The sequence below is a fragment of the Pelobates fuscus genome, chromosome 2, assembly GCF_036172605.1.
Source record: "Pelobates fuscus isolate aPelFus1 chromosome 2, aPelFus1.pri, whole genome shotgun sequence".
NCBI lineage: Eukaryota > Metazoa > Chordata > Amphibia > Anura > Pelobatidae > Pelobates > Pelobates fuscus.
The window spans coordinates 122,688,428-122,715,638 of NC_086318.1; the positions used below are offsets into that span (position 1 = coordinate 122,688,428).

Sequence of the window (27,211 nt, forward strand, 5' to 3'; positions counted from 1 at the left end):
AGTGTGGGTGCACTTAATATGAAAGAGGTGAATTATGGTTGAACAGACATATAGTCAAATTCCAAGTTTTGTTTACATTTTATTTAGATCAAAACTTGTACATTTGGCTCAGTCCTTAAGGGGTTCAAAAAAAAAAGTTAATTTCCAAAAAATATAAAATTACATCATATTCTGGCCCCGGTCTCATTAAGTAGCGCGTGAGGGCGGGGGAGCAGAGCAGTGACAGCACAGCTTCCCCTGCGGCCGCAAGCACAGCTCCCCCAGCGGCAGTGTCCTGCATGTGGGGGTTAACTGTCTGTGAGGGTGTAATGTGTTCAGGGGGTGTAGAGAATGGGATAGGGAAGAGCTTTACAATTTTTACTTTAAGAATTGTTTATAAAGAAAGAATATTCCCCTTTCCCTCATCTTACCTTGCAGGGAGGGGGTGGCACAATCATGTCCGTGGTGGTTGAGAAGGTTGCCTATCCATCGGGTACAGGGGAGGTCACGAGATGAGAGGTATCTCTCTTGGCGCTCAAGCACTTACAGAGACTGACTCATAAAAACCCACAGACTGACACATACACAGACATACCCATACACACAAACACACAATGCCCCCCCACACACACAGACTGCTCCCCCACACAGACCGACCCATACATACACAGACTGACCCCCCCTCCCACACACAGACTGGCCTATACACACACACACAGAGACTGAACCATACACACACAGACTGACCCACCCCACACAGACTAACCCATACACACAAACTTACCCCCACTCGCAGAATGACCCCCCCACACCCATACACACACAGACTGACCCCCCACACAGACTGACCCATACACACAAGTTGACCACCCCCACACACAGACTAACCCCACCCCCCCACACACAGAGAGACTGAACCACACACTGACTCACATTTTCCAGCAGCTGCCTGGATGCCTCTGAGCTTCCTCTCCCTGTCTTTCCCATGGGCTGCTCTCTATGACCCAGGGGGAAGTCCTCCCAGCACAGGGTCCCCTCTGGCCACTTTTGGGAAAAGGGTGTTCAACAGTTACAGCTTGTGAAGGGAGACTCAGAGCTCCCAACTTCAATTTCAATTGGGGGGGCACTGCATGATGTAGGGGGGCCATGGCCCACTCTGTCCCCCCTCCCCCCAAGTGATTCCATTGACTGCTTCCACTACACAAACACAGACACCGCTTCCACTACACAACACAGACACCGCATCCACTATACAACACAGACACTGTTTTCACTACATAAACATGCACTGTTTTCACTACAGAAACACACACTAAATCCACTACACAAACACAGACACTGCATCCACTACACATATATGCACACTACATTCACTACACACATAAATTAATGGATGTGGGTGTGTTTTGGTGAGTGTGGTTTTGGTGGGGGTGGGGGAGGGGAGGGGCAGCATTTCATTCTTTGACCCTGGAAGCACAATGTCTTTGGCTGGCCCTGAATACAACAGTGTACATTTATTGAAAAGTCTTAAAATCAAACATGCATAAAATTAGCAGCAACAAATAATGTGAATATATATAATCCTAGTCACAAAAAATAAGTATCTAAACCAGAAGCAAATATTAGCTTCACAATATCCCACAGAGGGAGTAATATCAATGCTGAGTCCAGAGGAAAAACCTTCCTGGTTATAGTCTTTGTCACATCACTGTTGTAAATTAAACTTGCAAATGAGAGTTCACTGTGCTCTAAACATTGGTACTGACATTGATACAGTTCACAACACAGTAGCCAGAGAAAGTGAATCGACAGGGGAACAATGTCACCAGCTAGACCAGGTACTCACTGTCCTACCTATTGCCGGCCCCAGGAGGGTAGTGAGTTTCGGTGGTTGAGCACTCTGGCTGTAAAATGGAGGGTTTCTACTTGATGAATTAAAGGGGCACTATAGGGTCAGGAACATAAACCACCATCTAGCCACCCTGGTCCCCTCATGCCTTCCTAAATATAGTAAATCTTACTTGTATTCAAGTCTGCAGCTGCATGGTTTGTGCCTGTTTCCTTTAGAAGTGGTAGCCCGATCCAATCACAATGCTTCCCCATAGGATTGGCTGAGACTGACAAAGAGGCAGATCAGGGGCAGAGCCAGTATGATTCAAACACAACCCTGGCCAATCAGCATCTCCTCATAGAGATGAATTGAATCAATGAATCTCTATGAGGAAAGTTCAGTGTCTGCATGCAGAGGGAGGAGATACTGAATGTTTGGATGCATTCTAGGCATCCATGACCCAGGAAGGATCTCTAATAGCTATCTGAGGAGTGGCCAGTGAAGTTATCACTACGCTGTAATGTAAACACTGCATTTTCTCTGAAAAGAGTGTTTACAGCAAAAAGCCTGAAGGTAATGATTATTCTCACCAGAACAAATTCAATAAACTGTAGTTGTTCTGGTGAATATAGTGTCCCTTTAAGTTAAGGGAAATTTCAGCTTCTATCCAACAAAGCGTAACAGGCGGTGAGTTAAACTTTAGAGCTTGTGCAAGTCGTCTCTATAGAATTGTATGGGATTGTATGGCCTCCCGAGTTTCTTGGTCAGAGAGTAAGGTCAGTAGATAATCTAGCTCTTTTGCCTGCCCACAGGAATTTCAGCATACTGTGCCTAAGAGTGATGAGATTACCAACAGTGAAATCAGTTGGGAGAGCCCTAAATTAAGTATAATATCTTAGGGAGTACCATCATTTTTAAAGAATAGACATGTGCTATCAATTACATATTGTAAGGTGTCCTTTTCCTCATAAAAGAGTCCAGGTGGAAAGTATTTATGGGTAGTTAGAGGTATGAAGATCTTGTCTTAGTCTAGTAATAAACACTCCCTAAAAGCTCAGTTGTTGATTATTAGCTTTAAAATTGAAAGATTAAGCTAAACTTGTGAAATCTCCATCAGAGTAGGAAATATTAAAACCTTCACATTTAGATTTATTTAATTTAATTTAATTTACATGATTTATTTGATCTAATTTATAGCCCACTATTCGGGAAAAATCCACAATTATTCCATACAGACACGGTATGGAAATTCTTGGATTTGAGACAGAGAGAAGGATATCATCCATGAAAAGACTCTTTTTCTAATGACTAGCGCCACATTTGACATCCTGAAATTTTATTTTTCCTGATTGAAGACGCCAATGGTTCAATATAAAGTGTGTATAGGAAAGGAGACAAGGAACAATGTAGGTATTTTAACATCTCTAAATGTACTTTTATTTACAGAAACGTACACTGCCCAGATTGAAGTAATACCACAATGTTTGTTCAAATGTGTCACAAAATATTATACAATTACATTTTAAAGCTTTAAAACAAACATGATTTGCAGGGTTATTCATAAAAGTGAGAATTAAAGGTAAATTCAAAGGAAATTTCCAATTTAAGGTCAAAATAGCTCAAAACTGGAAACATTTCATGAGACAGCTTTGCTTTCAGTTTGGCTTTTCTGGCTTTAAGTGACCACTCCATACCCATAAAGCATTTCAGCTTGCTTTATGGATAAGGAGTATCCCATAATGATAGTTTATAAAAGTGCAGATTTCTATTAAAAATGCATTAATGAAACACCCCTGGCTGTCAATCAAACAGCTGGGAGGGTTTCTTCCTGCTTCCGTTAGCTCCCCATAGTTACTGTCATTTGGGTGACTGCGTTTCCAGGGAGCTCTTCCATTAGCTCCCCGGAAATGGCCGTCAGGGTCTACTTGGGTGCTGCATACCTCAGACAAGTGTCCAGACCTCAGATCAGCAGGTGAGCGAATGGAGGAAGCCCATTCGAGGTTTCTCAATGAGAAGCTATTTCTCCATGAAGAGACTGAAAGTCTCTTCCAGGGAAAAATGGGAGAGCTTCAAAAGGCTGCAGTTTATAAGAACTTATGCTTTTGCAAACGATTTTAAGATATACATCAAAAGAATAAATGCATGAAAATGCACCCATCTATTCATTGGGGGGTGTATTTAATAAACAGATATTTCTATATATTTTTTTTAAATGGGCAGTGGAGTGTTCCTTTAAGTTTGAAATTCATATTGAATTCTCACTTTAGTAAATATCTATGTTATTGCTTTGTAAGGAAAGTATGCTTCAAACTGATATCTAATAAGAAAATGTTTAAGGTAAAAGAATTGCTGACAATATGATGTAAAACGCACTGGGTTTACTTGTAGCAAAATATTTAGATGATGCTCAGGAGCTTAGAAAATGATATATTATCAGTGTCCTCCTTTCACTGTATCTACAGACTTGTCAGAAATAGTGGTAGCGAAGAAATTCAATGTAAAGTGGCCAAAGTATTATTTTTACCACTAAATAAGTCAAACACAATGCAAAAAGAAAACAATCTTACATAATAAAACTTTAAAATTAAAATGTCAGCTTTGACTGCCTCCTTTAGAGAAGACTAAGAGAGTTATTTATCATAGGTCCGACTAAGACAAAGCATGGCCTATGAAAGAAGATTGTTTTAAAAATTATTACCCTGGGGTCGTCACTACAGTAAATTCAGAGTAAACTCGCCAGAGCCCCTTCAACTTCGGAATTTGGCAAGTCCAGCACTGAGTTGGTCAACATGGAGAACTAACCAGCAAATTTTAATTCAGCAACTTCATATATATCTATCAAAAACAAAATTCGCAGATTACTGCACTGATTAAATGAGCCATTTATGAATACAGTGGTTTTAACCCTTCCATAGATAGGAGAGGAAGGAAAGTAACACTTCCAGTAGCAGGAAATCCGTCTAATAAACACAACAAAATATATAGAAAATGTAAATATCTTATACCTGTAAGAATAATTTATTTAATACATGCTTCATTGTAATTGTGATAGAGAGAGCTAAAAGGTGGGTCAGATTTAACATATTTAATTCAAGTATCCCACTGGACTGATTTCAATCTACAGAGGAGGAGAGAACATTTGCTGCACAAAAATAGGAGGATTTCTGAGTATCCAAAAACTAAATGGAAAAAAATATAATATTGATATAGTAGTACTAGTATAAGTGGAAAGGTACTGAAAGATACAAAAAATGACTGAACAAAAAAATAAAACTTAACCTTTAATAAATACTGGTAAAAAAAAAGTGGGATTAACGAATTGCAATAACACCCACCAATTAGAGAAAAATACATTAATAAATAATACTGAATGTAGAAACAGTCTACCTATGTACCTTTAGATAAAGGGAACATAGAATAGAAAGGGTAGGTCTACTAAATCAGGTAAAGTAGTTATGCCTGTAATAAAAAAATAAGAAATTATCCCAAGGCACACCACGGTTTTGCACATAAAAAGAGTATTTATTCATGCATAGAAAATACAACAAAGCATCATTATAGCAAAGAGAAAGTGCATAGTATAGGTGCTAAGCCAGTATATAGTACCAAAACCACAATGTAAGTAAAGAGCTAAATGCAAAAAGGTATACTGACCAAGAGCAGGAGAAATGAAACCCTAACAAACACGAGAATGCGAGCACGCGAACAAGAGAACGAGTGCATGCGCGTGCGAACGTGCCAATACGAGCGAGTGTAATGCATGGGAAGAGGAAGGGGAGGAGTGGGAGCTGATGCACGATAGCAGGAAAAGGCAGAAGCGGAGCAGAGCAGTTGTAAAATAGGAGAAAGAAAAGTTATAGGCAGGGCAAGGAGAGAATTGTTGTTGGCTAATAATAATAAGTGAGCTAACTAGCTCAGCCTTACTTTTGTACATTGCCATAAGGAAGGTAAAAGAAAAACATAAAAAAAGGAGATGAAAAGGAAAAGATTAAAACATTTTAAAAAAATTGAAGAAACTTAGAAAAATGGGGATAAAATAAAGGAGGAGAGTACTTGTAGAATAGGAGAAAGAAGGAGCAGATTACTTGTAGAATAAAAGAAAGAAGGAAAATAAAAAATATAAAAAGGAAAAGGAGAGAATTGTTGTTGGCTAATAATAGTAAGTGGGCTACCTAGCTCAGCCTTCCTACTGGGCATTGCTATAAGGAAGGTAAAAAAATAGAAAAAAGGGGAAAAAAATGGGGAGGGGTTTGAGGAGGGAGAGGAGGAGAGCTGATGCACAGATGAGAAATCATATTATGAGCAAACAGAGAAGTTGTCTGAATATCACCGAAAGAGGAGACCTTCATTTGTTCCTTATGAAAATCGAACCAGATATCAAATATTTAGTCTTGCAGCATCAACCTCAAGGATCTCATTAATCACAAGTTAAAGGTAATTTCAATTTACTTTATTGTTTTCTCATTAAACTTTATAAAGGTAAAAACATTCTAAACATGCATTAAGTAGAAATAAAAAGATAAATGTACGTAAAAAAAACAAAAAAACAACACCCTCCTTTCTAAAAAATATTCCGCACTTGCACGAAAACTGGTGGGCGGTAAGGAAATGTTTCCATCAAGAAAGATGCATTAGTGGGCGGTAGGTAGAAAAAGGTTGACTACCCCTGGACTAGACATTTGAAAGTGCAACAATGTAACAATAGGGAATAAGAAACTAAAAGCTGATACAAGTTATATATAGAGCACCCAAATCGCTAATATCATTGCTAAATGTCCTGCAGTAACAGTTGCCAAGTTTTCCCTTATGTGCCTTCGAGGGCAGCCCTTAATAAAAAAGCTGTCTCTAAGTCTGTTAATATTTAATAATACCACCCAGCCAACTGTCCTCCTGCAGACTAGTACGGTATCTAAATAGGCGTGTGTAAAGCACCACCACGATGTGTATAATAACTAACTCAGCATGTAAGTAGCGCAGGTGGATTGTAGCGTCTATTGTCCTGATGCCCGTTTCACCTTTCAGCTCATCAGTAGACCCTCCCTTTGTGGTCTATTATTTATTTATGTATTTTTCTCTTATTTATGGGAGTTATTACAATTTGTTAATCCCACTTTTTTACCAGTATTTATTAAAAGTTAAGTTTTCATTTTTGTTCAGTAATTTTTTGACAGAATTAGGTATGTTTCCACTAATACTAGTACTACTATATCAATATTATAATTTTTTTCTATTTAGTTTTTTGGATACTCAGAAATCCTCAGATTTTTCTCTTTTTGTGCTATTTATCTATAGGGGTTACCCCCCATTTTAGGAGGTTTTCTCAGTATTGGCTCCCCAGCATCTTATTTTCATTCCGGTTCTGTACCTTTTTTGCTAGAAAATTAGCTGTGTTTCCAAAAAAAAAAAAATCTTAGCACAAACTCTTCCCACATGACAAATAAAAGAGATCATAAAGAGGTGATCCCACTTGACATTACCAATGAAGATGATACCAAAGAGGGGAAGAACACAATGATGAGAAAAGAAGCATATTCAAATTACGGAATATTTAGGGACTTTTGGAGAAAAAAAAAAACATGAGACAAATGCCTCCTTGGCAAAACCCTGAGATAACAAATGTATGGTGAATTCACTATTCACTGAGTTCCTCCAAGTTCAGTCCCCTTTGACTTCTCCGAATAGCCCATGGTGGGATTGATCCTCCTTTTGTACTCTCTAATGACAAGGCAGATGGAAGGCTTCATCCTTTCACTGTAGTCATGTTCCACTTCTGTTAATGCAATTAAAACTAGACTTCAAGTACTTTTACAACCTGAGTTTCCTGCATTGGTTCTGGTTTAAATAGGTTCCCTTTCTTATTTGTCTCCTTGCGCACAGTTGCCTATAATTGTGGTGATATCCAGAAATCCCTGAAGTGATAAGACTACCTCTTTTGTTCCAATGCATCAGAGGAGGAGTCTATTTCCTACTTAGTCAGTACAACTATTTGCATGGCCTGTGTGGGAAGTTCAATTCCACTTCCTCTTAAATATGTGCAGTGTGCAGTTTGGGCAAACTGGGAATCGGCTCAAAATGTCCCCTTGCATTCCTAAATTTTACAAGTGAAAAATGAGCCATAGCAATGAGTCTTGCATGACACTGTTGCGAGCAGTGTCCCACTCATGCTGCAACGACATTTTTAAATAAACTACTCCAGTCTAGGTTGGAATGGGCATTGGAAGCACTGTCATTACTTTTAAGCATTTCTCTGTAACTTTCCCCCCACTCCCTCCCCCCAAAAATGCTTAAAATAAAGTTTTACTTAAATAAATCCAGCATTGGGCGCTGCCTAGTCTGACATTACGGGAGTCGCGCAGGGGGTGCACTAATCAGTGTAGGAGGGAGGGGAAAAGCAGTTACAAAGTTAAGTCTGTCAGCAGCATGCTGACGGCAGACGTAAAATATGCACAGAACTGACATTAGGCGCCCTTAACAGAATTCGTGCCAAAGTCACATATGCCCATGACCACTTCAAAAATCAAAGGTCATTTTGGTAGTTAGGATAACCCTTCAATGTCCTTTCCAGGCACAAAACCACTATCCCTCAGCATGTTTAAATTCAAACATGCACTGTCCCTCCACACATATACACCCCTGATGTTGCATAGACTCTCCACATGAACACAGTGCTACATTCTAGAAAGACATTTCACTATCAGGATGTAGGTAACTTGCATATCATGATAAGACTGTGTTAGGAGGGACAGTCATTGATATATACTAAATTATGCAAAATTATCAATTTTTTGATATGATGCACATTAAAATAAAAAATAGACACGGAAGTTGACAGAATAAGATATTACAAGATGTGAATTTTATTTATTTTATATATATATATATATATAAAATATATACACTGTACATCTCAACAGTATATTGCTTTTCTGCAGGAAAATGTTTTTTATACAAACAAAATAAACAAACCACAAGTGTGTATATATATATATATGTATATATATGTATATATATACCGTATTTATCGGCGTATAACACGCACTTTTTTCCCCTGAAAATAGGGGAAAAATCGTGGGTGCGTGTTATACGCCGATATCCCATAATTACTTACCTGTCCTGAAGCGTGGGCCGGCTTCACAGCGCGCACCGCGGTACAGGAACTTTAATTTAAGGTTCCGGTTTCCGGCGGGACTGAAAGGAAGTGTGCACAATAGTGTGCACACTTCCTTTCAGTCCCGCCGGAAACCGGAACCTTAAATTAAAGTTCCTGTACCGCGGTGCGCGCTGTGAAGCCGGCCCACGCTTCAGGACAGGTAAGTAATTATGGGAGGGGAGGAAAGTACACTATGGGAGGGGAGGGGAGGGGAGGGGGAGGAAAGTACACTATGGGAGGGGAGGGGAGGGGAGGAAAGTACACTATGGGAGGGGAGGGGGGGAAGTACACTATGGGAGGGGAGGGGGAGGAAAGTACACTATGGGAGGGGAGGGAGAGGAAAGTACACTATGGGAGGGGAGGGGGGGAAAGTACACTATGGGAGGGGAGGGGGGGGGAATACTATGGGAGGGGAGGGGGGGAGAATACTATGGGAGGGGAGGGGGGAGAATACTATGGGAGGGGAGGGGGGAGAATACTATGGGAGGGGAGGGGGGAGAATACTATGGGAGGGGAGAGGGGAGAATACTATGGGAGGGGAGGGGGGGAGAATACTATGGGAGGGGAGGGGGGGAGAATACTATGGGAGGGGAGGGGGGATAATACTATGGGAGGGGAGGGGGGGAGAATACTATGGGAGGGGAGGGGGGAGAATACTATGGGAGGGGAGGGGGAGAATACTATGGGAGGGGAGGGGGGAGAATACTATGGGAGGGGAGGGGGGAGAATACTATGGGAGGGGAGGGGGGAGAATACTATGGGATGGGAGGGGGGGAGAATACTATGGGAAGGGAGGGGGGGAGAATACTATGGGAGGAGGGGGGGAATACTATGGGAGGAGGGGGGAATACTATGGGAGGGGGGGAGAATACTATGTAAAGGGGGGGGACACTATGGGATGAGGGGGGAATACTATGGAATGAGGGGGGGGGAATACTATGGGATGAGGGGGGAAATTTCCTGGAATTTCTTTCTAAAAATGAGGTGCGTGTTATACGCCTGTGCGTGTTATACGCCGATAAATACGGTATATATATATATATATATATATATATATATATATATATATATATATATATATATCCAATATATGTATATATACACATAAATTATGGGATGTATATAACTTCTACAGCCTCAAATAACGCATTGAATTGAGCATTTGGAAATAAACAAAATTTAAATGACAAGCTATTTGAAAAATAAAAAACTTATTTAATGTCCTTTGGATAATACCCATTGTTCAATAAAGAAAATTTAATTGGTCTGTCAAAAGAAGCCATGTCCTTCCCTTACAGTACAGTATCTGGTGTTGTACAAGTTAATGGGCATTATATCAATAAAAAAAAACAACTACTAAGTATTAAACCATACATTCATTATAGAAACCTGGCCATTGTGCTCTTAGGTAGAGAGCTGTCAATTTACATTTAGACTACAAATATCCATGAAGCATAACTTTTGGCCAGTACTGTGTATTTCCCATCTCTCACTGACGGCCAGCAACTAGAGCTAAACTCAGATTTGTTGCAGAGTCAGCATTCACTGCTTCAGTAGACACACTAACTGGAGAGTTGAAGAAATGGAATACAGCGCCTAGTCAAGGTGACCTAAGGTAACCAGTTATGTCATCAGACAGTCTGGCACCAAAATGTGATGCACTCCTTTTATAGCAATCTCCCTCCCCACAGGCGCACTCACCCACTCACCTCCCCAAATAATATGTGCACAGTCACCTGAGAATCAGACGATATTGCCAGTGCAACATGTTAGGTACATAACAAAAACAGTAGAATCAAAAGACATTCCACCTGATCTCCGACCACCTTTACCAGGGGGTTATAAATGTAAAATCAACTTTAGAATGTTTCTAAGTTTGGAAGGTTTTTACTTAAAATATGCAACGTGTGTAGAAAACAAATTTTTACATGGAAAAAAAAAGAGACCATAATTTCGTTTCACAATCATAGCAAATTTATTTAATTTGGTTTCTTACCTCCCAGCCAGACTGTGGGTTCTCAAGTTTCATACACTTCTCGCCTTCAAACGGTCCAAATTGCTCTCCAGCTGATATTCTAATTTTTGTCCATATTCCCAGCCCAGTTCCAGGAATGCTGGATTCTCTGAGTTCAAAATCTGATGGAATTGGGATGTCATCGGGAATATAAATAGGAGCCTGGTATGGGGATCCCTCGTTGGGCGTGAATTCGTCACTGGAAGAGGTTGGAGAGGGTAAATCTGGGAAATTGGATGTTCTTCCTATCTCACAATCAGTATGGGAAATGTCTCCAATGGTAGCCTCAGGAAAATTGTCAGATGAAATATGATCATCTGTTAAAAAACAAACAAACAAAAAAAACAGACACTGTCAATTTAAATCATTTCCAAGCGATCTGATAAAAAAAAAGCAAACAAAATAAAATGAAAAATAAAGGAATAATTTGTGAGTTGTCCACTTGGTGATTTCCTGTTTATTTTATACCATAGCGTTCAACTTTAGTCTTAACAGTAGTTAATGGTGTAAGTAAAAAATAGTAAAATTTCAGTGATTTTCTTATTTTACCATAATTGGACTTGAAAATATTTCAACCGCCATACTCTTTGTCAAGCCTTGAATTTTGCAATGTTTTTGTCGGTGTTGTGAAGTTACTATACATAACTATCTTCTATTAAAGTGGGCAGTGATCTCAATGTCTACAACGAGCTAGCTGACCTCTCAATCTCTACAATGAGCTAGCACTCAGTGGAAGGTGACAACAATGCAACTCTCTATTGTATATGCATTCACTGGTATCCAAGCTTCTGTTGGTGAGTCTACAACTTGCAGAATGTTGGGATAACTAATTATAAAAATTCTTCACGTGTCAAAATAAAAGGTTAAATAATAATTTTTCTTTTACTAAAAATAAAAAATAAAAGTATCTATTGGATGTAAAATTCCAATGATAAATCTCTGGTGAGATAAAAGAGAAAATTTTTAAGATAAATTCATACACAATAGGTCTTCACAAACAGGATGTGCTCCTATACCTATTTTTTTATTATTTTTTTGCCAGATATTGAAAAAATTTAATCCATGAAGCAAGATAACATTATACTAAATAATACCTGTATTTAATGACATAATAAGCTGTGGCATGTCATGTTCCACTACAATAGAACATAGAAATTAACTATGAGCAATGCAAATTCTACAGACAACACAACAATATCAATTTGAAAATAAATGCAGCTATCCGCTGTTGACTGAGGTTTGTGAGCGTCGTTACCCATGATGATGTTGGCATCACTAAGAAGGTAGTCCACAAAGTCAAAGTTTGCCCCAATTTGTAATATGAATAGAAACTAACATACTGCTATGAAGAGCATTCCCTACTAATGGTCGACCTTCTGACCCCTGAGCTACCATCAACCTCAAATAATGCATAATTCACTCCCAGACATTGAGAATCCCATTCCATGAATGACACCATACATCTGTTTTATAGCCATAGGAATATGACAGCCTGGACACTGCATCATTACTTTGCATACTAAAGACCATGAGCTACATTCAAATATTAATCAAATACCATATTCTGTTCTAGAAGTAAATACATATATTTCGAACATAATGTATGATATTTATTAGAAGAAGAAGAAGAATGCGCTGTAACAATGGGCTTTTTTTTTTCTGATTAGGACACACTCCTCAGTCATTAACTTACTACATTTCTTAGTCACCAGTCCTACTACATTTACCATTTACCTCAAGAGATTGAATGTGATCACATTATTGAATATTATATTAATACATGGTTTAACTGAGTCAATAAACATGTCTGAAAAGCACAAAAAGGTTTATGTAAAATGTGCATGCTGGGTAAAAATGTTAAAACTGGAGCAATCAGGAGAAACATTCAAATTGTTTCCATGGTGATCGCTCCCTTTTTAAAACTTTGCCTCCCAATTGTTTCTATATATGAAACTCAATGAGCAGGGCTCCCAATTACGATTTTGGAGTTCTGTCCTGCCATCCCGATTTAGTGCCATGGTGTCCCACATCAGGAGCCAGCAGGGAGCTGTACCCGAGCAGTACATGAATATATGTAGACTGAGTGGTTGAGATACCAGCACCAGTCAGTAGGTGGAGCGCTCAAAATAGGATAACTTACCCCCCTCTTAGGCTGTTTGTATAACCTGGAGGTGGGGATAAAAGTAAAAAACACTATCGTGTAATGCGCTTTGATAAGTGGTGAAATGATGATAGAAAAAATAGATCCACTCACATGGTTCTGAGCCTTAGCTGGATAGGCTCAGATCACTAGGGCAGGCGTGTTTGGGATAACACGAAACCTTACATTCAAGAGGGATCACGTTGTACCTTTAAGAGATAAAATGCCAAATCTGGTGTAGCATGTAGGTGTATATTAATGTAGATGGCAAAATATACAAAAAACTGCTCACCTGGTTTAGAGTCTAGACCTTGGCTCTAAGTTTCTAGGTATATGTGTCAATAAGGGGGCACAAAACCCTATAAATGGACAGCAGGAACACAGGATATATCCATCAACAGGAGGAGGAGGTAGAGTTAGAAAAGAAAATGTATTTATTTCCTGCTGTCCATTTATAGGGTTTTGTGCCCCCTTATTGACACATACTTTCCCTTTCTACTAAATTTACTTTAAGCGCCTTAATACACAATATTTATTTTCCTTTGTTTACATGTTATATGTGCTTGCACATTGTAGCGTGCATGAGGACTATGCAGAGGGTCTGGATCTACAGGTTGGGATTGGCCAGGAAGTCTTTAACACAATGAGTCAATAATAATTAAACCACCTGACAAAGGGGTGAACATAGTTGTGATGGACAGTGATAAGTATGTAGAAACTGTTACTGATAAAGGGATAATATAAAAGTGATATGAGAGGCGGACTCGGATTTAAGAGGAGGATGTGGGACACACTTGAGATTACCACTTCCTCAAGGGAAGCATGTATGGGCCGCTCCTCTTTTTGAATTGTAAGATTGTCTTCCAATTCATGCGATGCATAGGGGGAGGTATATTTACTGTCATATGCCCATGTGAGGTCAGTTTTACCAAGCCCCTCCGCACTTCGGCATTGCAGCACGTTCCGGTCGGCTTCTGCCTTTCCAATCGTTACTTGCTATTGGGTCTTCTGGCAGGGAGAGGGACCGTAGGTATATTAATATGACGGCGAACATAATTTCTGGTTTTAGGACGGCCATGTCATCACTGCAAAAATGTTTCCACAAATTTTCAGGTTGCAGGGGTGATGTAAATATGTATACAGTTTTCAGCCCTATAGTCTTTGCCCTGTTGTGGTTTCTTCTTGGTTCCTAGTATAGTATATATATTATGGTATTATATATTTTTTAATTTTCTGGTTATTTGACTTTGGCTTGTTTATTGTCCCTGCTGACCTCTGTAATCCTCATCTAGCTAGCTGACATTCCCATATTTCTAGTATCCTGATCATTTTCTATGTTTAACATGACCATTCTAAGATCTGGTAATACATCCTTCCTGTCCTGTTTCTGAGAACTGAAAATTCATTCAATGCACGTCTCTATTAGTAAGTCACCTTAAATGTTTTATAAATGTCCCGCTCCTGGTCACACCCCACTCTTACACACTACAATTAAAGTGTCCCACTTGTCCATTTGAGATAAGCTGCATGCCTCCCTACAGTCCAGCTTTTGGGGGTATAGTCCTGATTTTGGTGTGCTGTCTCACCATCCGGCTTTAGTTCCTTGGGGTTCCACATATGGATACACCAGGGAACTATACCCAGAAAGCACAGCATGAGTGCCCCATTAGATGCACTCGCTCTGTGCAACTTGCATTAGGACAATGCAGGGAAGGATTTAGAAATGCTCCCTGCATGGTCTTCATAGTTGGGAGCTTGTCAGGCTGTTTGTCAGGTTGATGGGCTTACTCACCCCCGTTCTGGGCATCACTAGTGCCACGTCGCTGGTGATGCCCCCTCCAAGCTTTGTCCACCTGTCCCGATTTAAAGTTGGGACATGTTGGCAGGTCCATCATGGGACAGTATTGCGTCACACTGAGAAGTATGGGCCTGAAAATATGATTTACCCACTGATATAATAGGCAAATCATGTAATATATGCGATCTTGTAACTTTTCAATACTTCTATCTGTATCGAAAGTCAAGAATGATTGGCATGCATTACTCTGTTTTTAAAATGTTTTGTAAGAAAGTGAATGTGGTGGCAACCAATTCTTTATATGCAGTTGACTTCAAGTAACTCATATAAAACCACAAAATAAAAAGCAATACACATAAACTACTTTCTATAGTATGTTATATTGTTTTTAGGAAACAAATATGCAATGTTTATTCACACAAAATAAATCTCTGAATCCAAAAACGTAAAAGCCAAGTTATTTACCTCCCCCCTCCCAAAAATGAAAGCATGCTAGACATGTATCCAAAGAAAAAGTTGAAATTACTTTGTTATTTTTGGCTATAGTTTATAAGTTGTGTTTTGAGGGAAGTTTGAATTCTTTATATGATCACCCCCCAGAGCATGTAGAAGTTCCTAAATTTTTTGAAAGTAAAAAGTCAATAAGTTATGGCAGGACAAAGGTTACAATAAATTATTCACCAAACCACTCACATGGGACCCTTGTGAATTACCCGCCTGCCGTGCACAAAAGCTGATCAAGGAGAGATTTACTATGGGTAACTATATGAGCTTCCTTCTATTATATTCACTATTATCACTTATAAAACAAACAAGTAAAACGGCAAAGGGAAATTTGTACTAAAGGTTAATTTGATCTGGGCGTATATTCTGATCAATGCGGTGGAAAATTGCAATATGGCTGCACAGGAACCGAGCCATTGCCAAAAAAAACTCCAGAATATGCGACTGTATGGGTATTTCCATCTCCATCAAATTGGTGATCACACCGTGCAGAACCAACATATCACTCTGAACTTATTGTATAGCTGGTATACACTACTGAAGAAAATCAATGAAGATACTGCCGTTATTAATAAATGTATGGCTCTGGGAATTTATGGGTAAGCTGTTCCACCACTAAATGAATATGCAGATGCTGTTGCTGATTTGAGTTTTTAGTGAGGTACTGCTAACTGGCACCAGGAACCTTTTTAAGCAATAAAACAATATTTTACAGTAGAACTTTGGCACTATAGTTATGATAATCCTATTTCCCTTAAAGTTGAGGATGCACACCAGCTGGAACACTAAGGCTGAATAGCTCTTTGTTAGAATAGATGATTGCGTCCCTTTAAACATACTTGCCAACAGTCCAGAATTCTTCAGGGCCATCCTAAATTTGTTTTTGTTTTTTAATTCTTTATTTAATTGTGCGAAAGTGGTACAATTGTACCTATCCTGCCACAACAGCGGGAATAGGTATTTGATCAGGCATACATTTGTGTGACATAGAAAAATAACAGGTTTTAATCAGCACTTTTTTGGATATCTACTGCATTTGATAAGGCATGTCAAAGATTAGCTCTGTATCTGTCAGGTTAAATAGGACATGTCAGTACTCAAGAAAGAGATTTAAGCGTTTGCTTGTGGGTCTGAGATCATGAAGGTGTCTATGCTAGTGTTGAGTGTAGGTTCAGTGCGTTGTAGGCTCAGGCCCTAGTTTTTAAGGGACAATACCATGCTAGATCCCAGGATAGGAGTGCCGCCAGTGAGGGTGTTGTAGTCTACATTTGTAAGTCATGAGGGTTGGGGGCGATTTTGCTGTCCCACTGACTGCTCTCTCATCCCTGTGTGCTGCATAATGACATTTGTTTATTGTCAAGCTTTTTACCCCTAACCTTGGGGGCAGCGAGGGGGGGGGAGGGGTTGATATCTTGCAGTTATTTTATCGGGCATGGGCGCCCTGAGAGGGGGTCCCAGTCCGTCAGAGGGGTCAGGTAAGAAACCCTATCGCTCAGGTTAAACTTATTCTGCATTAGGGTATTTAACTTGTAAACAATTTAAACATTTGAAACCAAGCCGGCATAGTATAGGTATCCTTTTATGAGGTCAGTAACTTATAGTCACTAAGCAATGTCCCGTGAAGTTGTTCCTCCTGCTGTGTTCGGGTGGTCATGCGGGGTGTCTGGCTGGTGCCTGGAGCCGGGAGAGCGCTTCCCTCCAAATCTTCCGGTCCCTCGGGGGTTTGTGCATCAGCGTTTTTTTAGCCCTAGCGTTGCAAAGAATGACGGGGCTTCCTCGAGTGATGTGAGTGTGTGGGTAGTCCCATTGCGTGTCGTTAGTAGTGAGCCCGGCGATCCCAGTCTGTACTGTATGTTAGCGGCCCGTCGTTGTTGGGTCACAGGGTGGAGTGAACGGCTCCACTGTAGTGTGGCCCTCGTTAGGTCCTGATAAAAGGTGAAGCTGGAGTCTTCAAACGTCAGTGGGGTCTTGCCCCGTAGTGCCGCCATTATTAGGCCCTTATCTGAAGAAGACACACAGCGTAATATAACATCTCAAGCTGTTTGTGTGGTGGCTCTTTGGGGACCTGCAATCCGATATATTCCATCTATCACCAGTTTTCTTGTCGCCGCCGGAGGTAAAACAGTTGCTAAAAGCCGTTTTGTGTAATGCGGCAGTTCCTCTGTGGTGACACTTGTCGGGATGCCAAGTATTTTTATGTTGTTGCGTCTATGGCTATTCTCGAGGGCATTCAGGTGTAGGGCCATGTTATGGTGGGATTTTTGGAGCTGTTAAGTCCTGCTAGTTCCTTCAACAGGATTTTATGGAAGTCCTGTAAAAGTATTTGCAGGTCGTGTTTCGTCGCTGGAGGTGATCCCTCCGGGGGTGCTGGTATCATGGTGCAGAGGTCATTCCTCTCTGCTTGATCAGGCTGAGTGTTTTGATTAGTGGTAGGCTGGGTTTCCTCTGGGCTCAGTTTGGGCCTTGCAGGCCACTGGAGCATGGCCCCAATGTCTCTTCCTTCTGTCTGTATACCGGCTTTCTGGGAGCGTCGCCCTATGGCTGGCATGTGGACCCCGGGGTTGGAGAGGGGTTCAGTGGCAGGGGTGCTCGTGGTTCCCTGATAGATTCCGCCGAGGAGCGCCTCCAGGGTAAGTGGTGCGAGCGTGGAGTAGGCCCCGGGCTTGCTTTTCCTTTTTGGTGCTGTCTTTTTCATAAAGAATGGCATCTATCGGTGCAGTTTGGGTTCCCGGGTCGGGGTATATGTTTGGAGCGGTAGGATCAGGCTGGATTCTCAAGATTGAGGCAAAATATTATGGTGAGTGTCAGAGCTGTCAGAAATGGCGTCCGATCAGCTCAGTAGTTGGCTACGCCCCCCCATCCTAAATTTTGTACCCTGTCAAGAGATCCAAGATTCTTTTTTGTTTCTTCTGGTTTCCTTCTTCTTTATACACCAGAAGAAAGTGAACCTCAAAGTGAAACACACATTTGAATTCCAAGCCATTAGACATTAGGGCAGTAGAACACTGTGTATGGACATCCTGCTTGCCCTGTGTATGGACATCCTGCTTGCCCGCTAAGATGGCAAGCTTGTAATTCTGGGATCCATGTATGTTGGGGTGATACACTCCATTACAGTTATACATGTCATAACTAATATAGATTTTGGTTTATTTCCTTATTCACTGTAAGTATGGTGAGATGAATTCATGGCAGGCAGCGTAGTGCATGGCACCAGAACCAAACTTTATAAACATCCATAAGGGTCTAAAGTGGTGCTGGGCCATGTTATCATGAGTGGAATAAATAATATTTAAAATCTGCTAAAATCTCAGTACAATTTACTATCCCAATTTCTTATGGCGCTATTTGCAATACGTGTGTACAAAATAACTATATCTGCCCGTTCTCCTGGCATGAATGTATGCTGGGGTAATAAGCACTTCTTGTGCCCAGGTGGATAATCAGTGACAAGCTGAGTGATTGACAGGTTCCTTGACCAATTCTATTGACAAAGTTAGCATGTAGGAGCTATCTACCTATTTACAACATTGCGTGATAATTGTAGGCTTTGAGAAACATAGAAACATGGAAACATAGAATGTGACGGCAGATAAGAACCATTTGGCCCAACTAGTCTGCCCAAAAGGCTGGACTAAGCCATCTCCATTGCCTGGTGCCATCCATAGCTTTGGAAGGATAGTGTGGAACGGACATCATAGTATGCTGCAGTGGTTATGGTACATAATATTTGCATTAAAGAAAAAAAAATGCAATGTTTACATTTATAAAACCACATGAAGATCAAATACTTCTTTCAAAAGTGTGTCAAATTAAATTCTACAAATGAAAATCTGTACATTAAAAGGTTACTAAAAGCAGAGAACTTAGCAATAGTGTATAATGTTAAACAGAAGTAAAAAAAAAAAAAGTGAGATTTCAAATTAGATTTGCGCAGCGCTAATACGAAAATGTGCTTTGAATTGTGTCTGGAAGCCATCAGCAACAATGTGCTACAAAACCAGTAGTATTTAGAGTCCTGGACAATATCCTTTATTGACTAGCACTGTCTAACAGATTTGATATGCACCAGATTTGTCGTCTTAATAAGGGTATGCTGTTGCAAAGATGCTTTTCCGCATATTTTGCCATATAAATTGCTATTTTATGCAAATTGTAAATGGTTTAGAGCTGGTTTAATATTTACAGTGTGAATCTGACTACATATGCGGTTCAACTGAATCATCTTTTGTAATAAAATTTATGATGGCAAAGCTTCTGTGTTGATGTGCTAGATTTAACTGTAATCATAAAGTCCACTGAAAACTTATTTGCTCTTAGCAAGATTTAAACAACCCATTATAACACCTGATGTGAAAAGTTTGTTCTCAATAAAATAAATATACGGAGTTTTAAATTTTTCTCCTTGGGCATGTTTTGTTTATTTATTTTACAGATTACAAAAACTTATTCAAGCCAATATAAAATCCGGAATTTTATAGCATTCGCTAACATTTTTAAAATTACTGCAAACTCTTTCACTGTGCATGTCAAGAGAGCTGGTGTTCAGCGGATAAAAAGTATTCTATGAATTTGATTACAGATGAAAACAATACAGACGAAATTTAACACCTGTGTAAGATCCACAAGGTATTAATTATTTGAACATTCCTTTTAACACAGTGCATTATTCACCCTTGTATGGAATTTTCTTCTGATTGTTCTATGTCTACAATTTTATTTGATTGTTCGAGCTCAATCGTTACCAGTGTCTGTGCGTAGGTATAATACAAATATGGGAGAGTTAAACCCATTGATCTTAAGCAGCCAGATACACACGATACACACGAAGACTAATGGACTGCAGAACGTAGTACCAGTAGAGGATTTGAAAACATAAATATGTAAATATATAGATAAAATACACATGTAGTTTTCCTGTCCCTCGTACTATGCCACCACCACATCTCCCGTTTCGGCACTAAAATAGTTTATAAAACAAACAAAAAGTTTACTTACCTAACTTACTTATCCTCGGCACTGCTCACCTCTGCTCCCCAGGCGCCATCAATCACAAAGGAGGTTTGGCCTCTTCTGGTAGGGTCCAATCCAATGCTCCTCATGAGAGCCACGCATTCAAACATCTATGCTTTCCTATAGGGCTTCCGCATTACGTGACCAAGTTGCACTCAGTCTGTGCTGAGGAAGTGCCTCTAGTGACTGTCAATATTGCAGTTTCTCAGAAACTGTAACATTTTACATTACAGGGTTAAGGGGACAGGGACACTGCACTGCATCTCTTCATTGAGATGAACACTGTTTCCCTGAAAACAAGACATCCCCCGAAAATAAGCTCTAGTCGCTAGTTTGATAATCTATGTCCAGAGAATTTCCCCCGAACATAGATTCGTGGGATTCCATTAGCAAGTAAGTTAATCTATGTTCGGGGAAGTTTCCCCAAACATAGATTTGCAGAATTACATGCGCTAGTGAACTGGTCTATGTTCAGGGTAATTCCCCAAACTTAGACCTGCTTTCTAGCACATGCTTGCTAAAGTTTTTCCACAAAATAAAAACCTTCCCCGAAAATAGGCCTTAGTGCGTTTCTTCCCCCCGGTCTTATTTTCGGGGAAACCCGGTAGTGGTCTGGGTGCCTATAGTGTCCCTTTAAGTAGAAGCTTTGATTAATGGGAAGAGTGGTTCTAATTCTAGAAATTAATTAATTTCATCTATCCATTCATTATAGAAATAATAATAATAATATTTAAAGATAACAACCAGGAGTCATGAGAGTTGCAGCTCCACAACTGAATGTTGGCCACCACTCATCAACAGTATATAAATTAATCTCAATGAATCCATACAAAGCTAAACCATTCATACTGGGATATTCTTTAACCCATGGGTGCCCAAAAGGTAGATTTCCAGATGATTTAAAACTATAGCTTCCATGATGCTGTGTCATTCTAAAAGGCATGCAAAGCATCATGGAATTTGTTGTTCTACATCATCTAAGGGGTGTAACTTTTGGGCACCCCTGCTTTCACCCCTTTAGGACGGAGGCAGTTGTACAAGTTCTGAACTAAAACAAAACTTGGAATTTGACTATATATCTGTTCAACCATAATTTACCTCTTTCTTATTAAGTGCAACCACACTTATTATATATCATTTTGTTCAGGACAAACAGGACTTTTATTTCACATCAAATATTTATATATGAAACAATTTATTATGAGTAGAATCTAAAAAAATGAAATGTGTTATTTTAACTGTCAATGTCATAATACTGTTTGTTTTTACTGCACATATTTGTGTTTAGCGATGCCTCACAAGTACAACAATACCCCCCATGTAAAGGTTTTATGGGATTTTGGAAAGTTACAGGGTCAATTTTAGGGCTTGCCCATTTCCGTTTTTACTCATTGAAATTTGCCAGACGGGTTTGCTAGGCCTATGTTGCATTTGAGGCCGTATGACAGTCCAGGATTGAGAATTACCCCCATCGTGGCATACCATTTGCAAAAGTAGATAACCCAGGGTATTCAGAATGGGATATGCCCAGCATTTTTAGTAGCCACATAGTCACAAACCCTGTCCAAAGTTAGTGTTCATATTTGTTTTTTTACATTTTCACACAAAAACGTCCCTTTCAACGATGATATCATCGTCATTATATGTTTTACTGCTCTAAAACACCCTAACAGTGTTAAAGTCATAATTTTGGAGGATGGCATAGCATCTATAAATTTGGGGAAAGGAATCAAAAGTTCAAGAATGCATATCATGAATATGCAGGAAGGAACATAATTAAAATATAAATTGATATATTCTGATCACTTTCCTTCCTGCATATTCATAATATGCAGTCATTAGCTTTTTAACCCTTTCCCAACATTAGGACATGCTATGTTGTTCTATAATGGAGGGCTTTATTGCCATTAGAGTGTCACTCATTGTCAAGTAAGCCTAAAAAATAATAATAATGCTAATAAAAAAATTACAAAAAACTGTTACTGTCTACATGCTACCCCTGCCCACCTGACAAAAGGAACTGTTTCTTCAACTGGTGTTACCTTGATGAAACTCACCACTGCGGGGAGATTTATCAAAGTGTTATGTTCTAAATAGTGTTGCACGTTATGCAGAATAAATAACTGTTCAGGCACTCCGGGATAACAGAAATAGCAGCTTTATTGGGGCAAAAGCATCAACGTTTCAAACCTGCCAGGTCTTGATCAAGCTTGATCAAGACCTAGCAGGGTGAAAACGTTGATGCATTTGCCCCAATAAAGCTGCTATTTCTGTTATCCCGGAGTGCCTGAACCGTTTTTTATTCTGCATATCTTAGAAAGGAGGCATGGCCAGCCCTGGTTTCAAAGCACATGTGTTATTTGGTGAGTGCGGTGTCCACTACTAAATAGTGTTGCAATTATGTTAAATGAGAGGTGTTACCACTGGATGTGCCCGCTAGTTTAATTGGTTTCCATGGTGATTGCCCCACGTTTAGTATTTAAGACCACTATTCATTACAGTACTCTTCCGTAAATCTCCCTTATGATCAACAAAAATGGCTAAAGCATTGGCTATACTGTGTTATGTATGGAAGGCACACTGACACCATCATATAGATTTTTGTTCATAGGATATACCTGATGTTGTACATTCTTTAGTTTATATAGGCAATGACAAAAAGTGTCTCAAAAAGCTAGAAAGAATTATCACTGACCATAGATATTGTAACATCCTTCTTTATCCTTCCGATAAAATGATTCTCTTTATAATGACAATGTACATTCAGACTGTGGATACAATGAGAGTTTTTTTTATAGAGAACAATTCTGGGGTCAAGTTCCAAAAGTAGAGGAGAAACAGCTGGAAGGTTCCACTGACTTCCATTAGAACACTGCCCCACATTTTCCTTTATAAGTTTTGCTTCATAGTGTGAAAGTAGATGCAAAGTGTAAATAGTTTAAAAAAATAAAATAAGAACAGCATCAGCGTTTTTTAAACTCTTGTTATTATTCTCTTTGCTGTTAAAAGTTTGGAGAACAAGAAAAGGACACGCAAAAAAATTTAAATCAAGATTAAAAATGGAGACTGGACATAAGAGGTAATGACTTTTAATTGGATTGGTTTTTATAATGTTTCTAGAGATTGAGGAAAAGCAGAAGAAAGGATTAGAAGAATCATTTCCACAAGGCATTATTTGGCATAATGAGAACACAGGGGGAGGTCCAATTCTCCAATAGTTATTGTAAACCACAGGAGATGCTTAACATGTCAGCATCTAGCTGTGTACAGTAGAGACACAAATGCATTTGCTCCGTTATAAAGTTGGAAAGCGTAATTACTTAAAAGAGAAGAGAAACTGCAAGGTCATGGAGTTTTTTTTCCTCAACAAGGGCACAGTGAATACAGGCGGTTAACCCATTTTGCCTACTCCCTCATCCTCTACGAAAAACAATGCAATGAAAAATCCCCAGGTTTTGAATAACTACAACTATCATGATGCTTTGCCAACCATCAACTGGGGAACAAGGCTATTCAGGGCTAAGGCCTACATTTCAACATTCCATGCAAGCATCAAGTAACTGGATATCCACCAGTCTATGGAACCCAGAAATAATACACTATTATGGCATGAAGCCTCAATATTCTACCAGGCTCAACATCATCAATTGGAGCATTATGACTAAAAATATAGAAAGTTGCATATTTATGGGAGTTTAGTATTTGTTTAATCTTGTGCGATCTTTGTTGTTTATCCCAGCCTTTCATTTAGTCAGATTGACTTTTTTTTGGTTTTTTTCTTCTTTGTGCAAAATAAGCCTTTTCTTAAATAATTGAAAACTAGTGCTTTTTTACTCACAATAACAACTTTGCATTAGAAAAACTTTCCCCCAATCCACTGCATATATAAATATGTCATATTTAACCCTCTTAATACCTGAGTCAAAGGAACACATAGGTATTCTTGTCCCCCAACCACAAGGCATGCAAAAAGTTATTGTTAATTGTTAAACTCAGACTTGTAAGTTTAGTTCACTAGCAGAAACATTTAAAAATAGTATTTAAACAGAGAATGTTCTTCGGAAGAAAATCAATATACCATTTTATTTATATACTGAGCTGCTCCATTTCTGGATTTGTGACTTGATAAAATAATGTCAGAGAAGTCCTACTTTTTAATTAAGGTTTAAAACTATTTAATGCAGTTTACATTAACCGTAAAATCGAAATACCTCCTAATTACACTATATGCCGAGTTTTCAAAAACTGTACAGAGATTTATTCCCCCTAATTGTCAGTGGATATCAGTGAAGGCACTCTTTGTGCACTTGTCACACAATGCTACCACAAAAGCCCCTCTGGCAATGACTGATTTGCAGATTTTTTTTTTTCCTCTTTCCAAGAGTATTATTTTAACCGGGATGTTTTTCTTTTCAGTATTCACAAAAGGGACACTACCCCTTTAAGCCTTTTCAGTGGAAAAAAAAGGAGAACAGTACATGGACAAATGTACCAGACCAGATTAGGAAAACCCATGCTGGGCTACTAATTTGACTTGGCGTAGCTATTTCACAAAAGAGAGTTTTATTTAACTGATGAACCTATCATGTCTTAAGACATTAATAACAAAGGTTTGCCTCTGACAGCATGATATCAGAGCTGCTTCATCAGAACATTTCCATGCATCCAAGCTGAAGAACTGGATTTGGGCTGGAAAATCCAAGAACCTGCTAACAGCAATTATTTTCTCTTTTGTTGATATACTGAATTGTTGTGATATTTTTAATCAAGTTTAAATAATATAATATAAAAGGGTTAGATTCCAAACCCAAAATAAAGCACAAACAGTCAGATGCAGATAACAGGGGTCAGGGTTACTAACAAGTTAGTACATGGGAAACATGAAGTCATCATAAGATGCACAAGTATACACTGGTACAACATTATTCAATGCTCTGTTCTGATGAGTTTATAAACTCCAGCTAAAGAGAAGTGTAATTTGTGCTCTCTTGTGTGTTTTAACACTCAATTTTGGAATCTCTCTCTCTCTCTCTCTCTCTCTCTCTCTCTCTCTCTCTCTCTCTCTCTCTCTCTCTCTCTTTTCCTTGTGCCACAACACCCAATGTACCCCATTTTAGGCAGATCCTATGCTAACTGGCTCTTTTGAAATGAACCCATTTACCTGGGAGAAATGCATAATAGCAGGTATGAGATTGCTAATTTAGGACCACCTAACATTGGGTACATTGGGTGTTGTGGCAGGCTTGTTTAATGTACGATCATTTGCTGTACCTGTATCCTGTTATTTTTGTTTGCTTGTTTTTTAACCCCTTAAGGACCAAACTTCTGGAATAAAATGGAATCATGACGTGTCAGACATGTCATGTGTCCTTAAGGGGTTAAACATAACATTTTGTGAGCTTTAAAGGCGGTGTTTAGTTAGTGAGTGCACATTGTGCATATATATTAGTATTTTTTTTTTAATACTTTTGTCATTGTAAACTTGAGCTCTGGGGTGGGGGGCGGGGGTCTACAAATCTATGCCATCATTTCAGTATTCTTCTTTTTAATTACCAAACACATTCCTGTCTGTACAATTTGTATCAATGTGTGAGACCAGCTTCCTGCCTCTCTGAATTGTAATCCAGATTACCAGCAATCGACATGTGGAACCGTGAATAGCTGTCAAAAGCAGATCGTCCACAATAATGCCTCTACATTCCAAAAAACTGTCTGCATTTAAGCTTAATTGGAAGGAACACTGTCCTTGGAAAACACATTTACAAGAGCATCTGGAACAGGACAAATGGAATGCCTAATAAAACAGGTCAGAAGGACCCTCTATAAACCTCAAATTGTGCATCACTTGCTAGTATATTTCCAATATTAATGGACAGGTACTGAATGTACTTTCAAAGTCAGTTTCAGATACCTGCCAGTTGACGTAACAGCCATTTGGCTGAGACTTTAAATCCTAAGAGGTTTGTGATTGGAACTAATGATTCACTAGAAAAGACATTTACCAAGTGCTATGTTACAGTATGTTGAATCAGCTAAAACAAAGAAGAGAATGCCAGACAGGGTGAATTAAAGTCTATTATGGTCTAGTTCTAGATGTGTTATTTGGTCGCTATGAAATGCTTAAGAGAACATTCACATGTCCAAAACTATTTTTTATTTTTTTTTATTATTCGCACAATACAGATACAATATGAACACTGCAGCTAGGAATCATGGCTAGTTTTTCAAATATTTTCATTATTTCACTGGCAATATCTGCTTGAAAATGATCAGTAATGCCTTAAAATTCACAAATGCTTTTAAAGTTATATAACTTGTCCTCTTAATCACATACGATCCACAAGAGGATCTCTGTTTAAAGGGACACTATAGTCACCTTAAAAATAGCTTAATGTCGTTGTTCAGGTGTCTACAGCCTGTCCTGGCTTTTCAATGTTAACACTTTGAAAAGTGTTTACATTACTGCCTAGGAACACCAGTAGTGGCAGTCACTCAAATGGCCACCAGAGGTGCTTCCTGAGTCAGTGCAGCACAGTGCTCATACACTGCAACCCTGTGATGTCAGAAGGGGTCTCTGCCTACAGAGAACAAAATAGTGAAGCCACACTCAGCCATATCCACCAAACACCCATTTGCCCTGCTCATTGCTCATGTGCAGTGTACTTTCCACCATGAGAAATGTGGGGAACTAGTTTGCACAGCTAGCATGCTAGACTTCAGTCCATCAGGAAGCCTAAAAACATTATTATTATTATTTTAGCTATGAGTCTAAACAGAAAATA

General features: G+C 39.2%; 1 protein-coding gene across 4 annotated transcripts in view; it reads right to left on the bottom strand.

Annotated features, from left to right (window-relative positions):
- The window catches only part of MECOM (MDS1 and EVI1 complex locus), a 502,728-nt gene that overhangs the window by 238,453 nt on the left and 237,064 nt on the right, over window positions 1-27,211 (bottom strand). For all 4 annotated transcript variants that reach the window (XM_063442620.1, XM_063442618.1, XM_063442619.1 and 1 more), the window contains exon 2: window positions 10,957-11,291. In XM_063442620.1, coding sequence (XP_063298690.1) covers window positions 10,957-11,291 — 335 coding nt within the window. The remainder of the gene's footprint in view (window positions 1-10,956; window positions 11,292-27,211) is intronic.